At 45.9% G+C, this 4,348-nt stretch overlaps 1 protein-coding gene across 1 annotated transcript in view; it reads right to left on the reverse strand.

Moving 5' to 3' along the window:
* The window catches only part of VWF (von Willebrand factor), a 178,977-nt gene that overhangs the window by 80,821 nt on the left and 93,808 nt on the right, over nucleotides 1–4,348 (reverse strand). Inside the window, exons 23-24 of the mRNA XM_017883319.1 lie at nucleotides 1,074–1,214; nucleotides 749–862 (exon numbers count right to left, since the gene is read on the reverse strand). Of these exons, the coding sequence (XP_017738808.1) occupies nucleotides 749–862; nucleotides 1,074–1,214 (255 nt within the window). The remainder of the gene's footprint in view (nucleotides 1–748; nucleotides 863–1,073; nucleotides 1,215–4,348) is intronic.

The following is a 4,348-nucleotide window of genomic DNA, read 5'->3' on the forward strand; positions in this document are numbered from 1 at the left end:
GTCTCAACAAAAATAAAAAAATAAAAAATACAAAATTAGCTGGGCATGGTGGCAGGAGCCTGTAATCCCAGTTGCTTGGGAGGCTGAGGCAGGAGAATCGCTTGAACCCGGGAGGCGGAGGCTACACTAAGCCAAGATCATGCCATTGCACTCCAGCCTGGGTGACAGAGCAAGACTCTGTCTCAAAAAAAAAAAAAGAAAAGAAAAAGAAGGAGAGACAACTGCACTTAACCTTGGGGAAATCCTCCTTGTCATTAAAGACGCAAAAATAGATCATAATATGAGGACTCAAAATCACCAAAATTAAGACCAAAAAAGAATTTCTGTGAGACAAGAAATGGGCACCAAGAGTTTTTGGGGAGTGGGACAGGAAGGTCTTTTGGTCTGGACAAATGCAGCAGTAACAGGAAGAGGAAATCTCTGGCTCCAGTGTTGAAAACAAGATACTTCAATATGAGAACAAATCTTAAGACTGGGGCCAAAAGAGAAGAAGCGTTGGCACATGCCAAGGGGAGTTACTTCTCATGCAGAAGGAAATGTTTCGCCAGGCATTGCTTCCCCCCAGACACTGTTGATTTTACTTTTTGTTACCCAGATTGAAAGCCAAGAAAAAAACTGAAGTGGTGTCTTGGTGCAGATAATGTCAAGACACCAGGGTAGTGTCCACGTTAGAAGGTCACGCTCAGTGTCCATACCACCGGGCCAAGCCTTGGGACTATCCGCTTCCCACTCCCCTCAAGGTCCTCACCAGCTTGTTGCAGTCCTGGAAGACGTCACTGGTAAGGATTCTACAGGAGGAATCCACCATCGTCTGCTTCATGAGGTTGTTATGGCAGGTGGCAGGGGATGAGTCCAGAGGTACCTGGGAACCAGGCAAGAGACAGGCCAGCCGTCAACTGGTCAGACTGGGGTTACTGAGCCCAGAAGGATCCAAGAGACCCTCCTCCTCACCCTGCAGCCACCTGAAGCTCATACCACCCAGAAAGCCCCTTCCAGCCCCCATGAGAACGGGGACGGGGGACATTCCGGGAAGCAGGCTCTTGGGCTCTGTCCACACAGAGACCCAGACGTACTTTTCTGGTGTCAGCACACTGCGAGCTCACTTTCCAGGAGTTCCCAAACTCCACGGGGTCTTCCTCCACTTGAAGGTTGCTGCTGGTGAGGTCATTGTTCTGGACGCCATCAAAATTCCCACACAGGCCACACACTTTCTCCTTGAGAGACAAGTTGAGGGGATGAGCACCACCAAGCCCAGGGGCAGGCCCTCCGGCTGGGTGAAAGGGGTACGTTCCTGGCAGCAATGGAGGCAGAGGGCATTCAAGGAAGAGGAGGAGGAGCAAGACAGAGACTCAGAGGAGGCCTGAGGTGAGCAGCAAAGACTTGCCATTGCCAAGACGTATTCCTGAGCTTCCTTGCTGGTCCCATTTTATTTAAAGCTACGGAAACAAAGAGAGGCAACATGCCCAGGTCACACAGTCAGCCAAGGGCAGAGGTGGGAATCAGGCAGCCTTGGCCCCGAGATCACTGGTGGGAACTGTCACTGTCCCCGACAAGCATAGAAGCAGAGAGAGGAGCCAGTTCCACTTCTCCACCAATGGAGGTGTAGGGGTCTGAGGACGGAACGTTACACAACTGCCTGCCTCTGGGCAGGTGAGTCCCCTTGCCTGGAGAAATGCAGCCTGTTCAGATCAGGCTGGGCAGAATTCTGCTCTATCACACATGTAATCAGGAAGGTATGTCTCACCTGTCTCCACGTTCACCCATCATGGAGTGCAACATGCAACAAGTTCTGAAAAAGTAGTTACTAATGAGTGAGAAACAAGTAAACACTATGAAAAGAGGAGGGATAAGTTCTAGTGTTCTGTAGCACCACAGGGTGACTGTAAGTCTCAACAATTTATTGTATATTTATTGTATTTTTTTNCAGCCAATTTATTGTACATTTTCAAGTGCCTGGAAAAGCAGATTTTGAGTGTTCCCAAGACAAATAAATGGTAAATGTTTCAGGGAACTGATATACTAACTACCCTGATTTGATCATTACACTGTATACATGTATTGAAATATCACACTGTCACCAGTAAATACATACAGTTAAATGTCAACTAAAAATAATAATAAAACAAAAAAACTACAGAAAAAACTGAAAATTCTTGCCCTGGAGAAAAAAAGGTGCTACATTTTTACAACATACTTAGAGCCCTGGTCTTGAGACAAAGAGAAAAAATGTATTTTATTTTGCTTCAATAAGCAGAATTTGGCTTGGTACAAGGGGTTTAAGTTACCAGGAAACATAGAAGAAGAATATTCTCACTGTTGAGCAAAAGGCCAATAATCTTTACATAGCCTAGAAGCCTCCATGGTATGGTTACTACCTCTCCCTGCCCTCATCAACTACTATTCCCCACAAGTCCCTCCTCTGCAGCCACACTGGCCGCCTTGTACAACCGCTTCAGACACCTACCACCTTAGGACCTCGGCACGTGCTGTTCTGTCTGCCTAAACTCTCTCCCACAGATACTGGCATGACTCATTCCCTTCCTACCCCAAAGACTCTGCTCTTACATTCCCTCTTCACAGGGCCCATCAGCCCAAACTATCTATAGTAACATGCCCACTAGAATATGACCCGCACCAGGGTATGAGATGAAGAGTTTATTCTGGATTATCCGTGTGGGCTGAATGTCATCACAGGGTCTGATCAGAGGGAGGCAGGAGGGTCGTAGTTCAAAAGGTGCTGTGACAGACAGAAGCAGAAACGGAGAAAAAGAGTGGAAGATGCTACATTGCTAGCATTGAATATGGAGGATGGGGCCACAAGCCAAGAATGCAGGCAGCCTCCAGAATGTAAAAAAGGCAAGAAAAGGGATCTCTCTCAGAGCCTCTAGGAGGAATGCAGCCCTGCCCACCAATTTTAGCTTTCCAACCTCCAGAACCATACGATAATAAATTTGTGTTAAGTTATCAAGTTTTTGGTGATTTGTTATAGCAGCAATAAAAAACAAATACATGGAAGACATACACACACACACGTGACTTTTCCCCTGTTGTATCCACAGCACTTAGGACAATGTTTGACACATACAGGAACTTAGTATTTGTTGAATAAATGAATGAATGAGTTGTTAATGCTTTATGGGAATGAGATGGGCTGCCATAGAGAAGTGAGGGCAGTGCTGCCTCACTGGCTTGTACAAGCTGAAAATGGATAGCGTTATCAGGGATGCTGTGGAGGCCATTCCTGCCTAATTAAACCAGCTGCCAGAGTAGCCAGAGCTACTTGTCACATACATGGCACTTAAAGAATCATTCATGTTCCAACAACCTGTTGGACCCTAAACAGTGGAACCATTCTCAAAAGTTGGTTATTAGCAATTTTACAAATAGCTCTCAAAACATACCAGCCCACAGCTAAATGGTAAGGCAACATCCTAGAATAGTCTGCAGTGTTATAATAATATTGAGCATGATTGCTTTGCCTCTTTAAGAAACCTAAAGAAAATTTGATATTGTCATTCAAATTCAGAAAATACAGAGACCACCACAAAGATACTCCTTGAAAAGAGCAACCCCAAGACATATAATTGTCAGATTCACCAGGTTGAAATGAAGGAAAAAGCGTTAAGGGCAGCCAGAGAGAAAGGTCGAGTTATCCACAAAGGGAAGCCCAAGAGACTAACAGCAGATCTCTTGGCAGAAACCCTACAAGCCAGAAGAGAGTGGGGGCCAATATTCAACGTTCTTAAAGAAAAGAATTTTCAACCCAGAATTTCATATACAGCCAAACTAAACTTCATAAGTGAAAGAGAAATAAAATCCTTTACAGACAAACAAATGCTGAGAGATTTTGTCACCACCAGGCCTGCCTTACAAGACGTCCTGAAGGAAGCACTAAACATGCAAAGAAACAACCAGTACCAGCCACTGCAAAAACATGGCAAATTGTAAAGGCCATCGATGCTACGAAGAAACTGCATCAGTTAATGGGCAAAATAACCAGCGAGCATCATAATGACAGGATCAAATTCACACATAACAATATTAACCTTAAATGTAAATGGGCCAGCCAGGAGCGGTGGCTCACGCCTGTAATCCCAGCACTTTGAGAAGCCAAGGCGGGAGGATCACGAGGTCAGGAGATCAAAACCATCCTGGCTAACACGGTGAAACCCCGTCTGTACTAAAAATACAAAAAAATGAGCCGGGCATGGTGGCGGGAGCCTGTAGTCCCAGCTACTCGGGAGGCTGAGGCAGGAGAATGGCGTGAGCCTGGGAGACGGAGCTTGCAGTGAGCCAAGATTGCACCACTGGATTCCAGCCTGGGCGACAGAGCAAGACTCTATCTCAA

The sequence above is a fragment of the Rhinopithecus bieti genome, unplaced genomic scaffold (assembly GCF_001698545.2).
Source record: "Rhinopithecus bieti isolate Rb0 unplaced genomic scaffold, ASM169854v2 scaffold_13342, whole genome shotgun sequence".
Classification (NCBI taxonomy): Eukaryota; Metazoa; Chordata; class Mammalia; order Primates; family Cercopithecidae; genus Rhinopithecus; species Rhinopithecus bieti.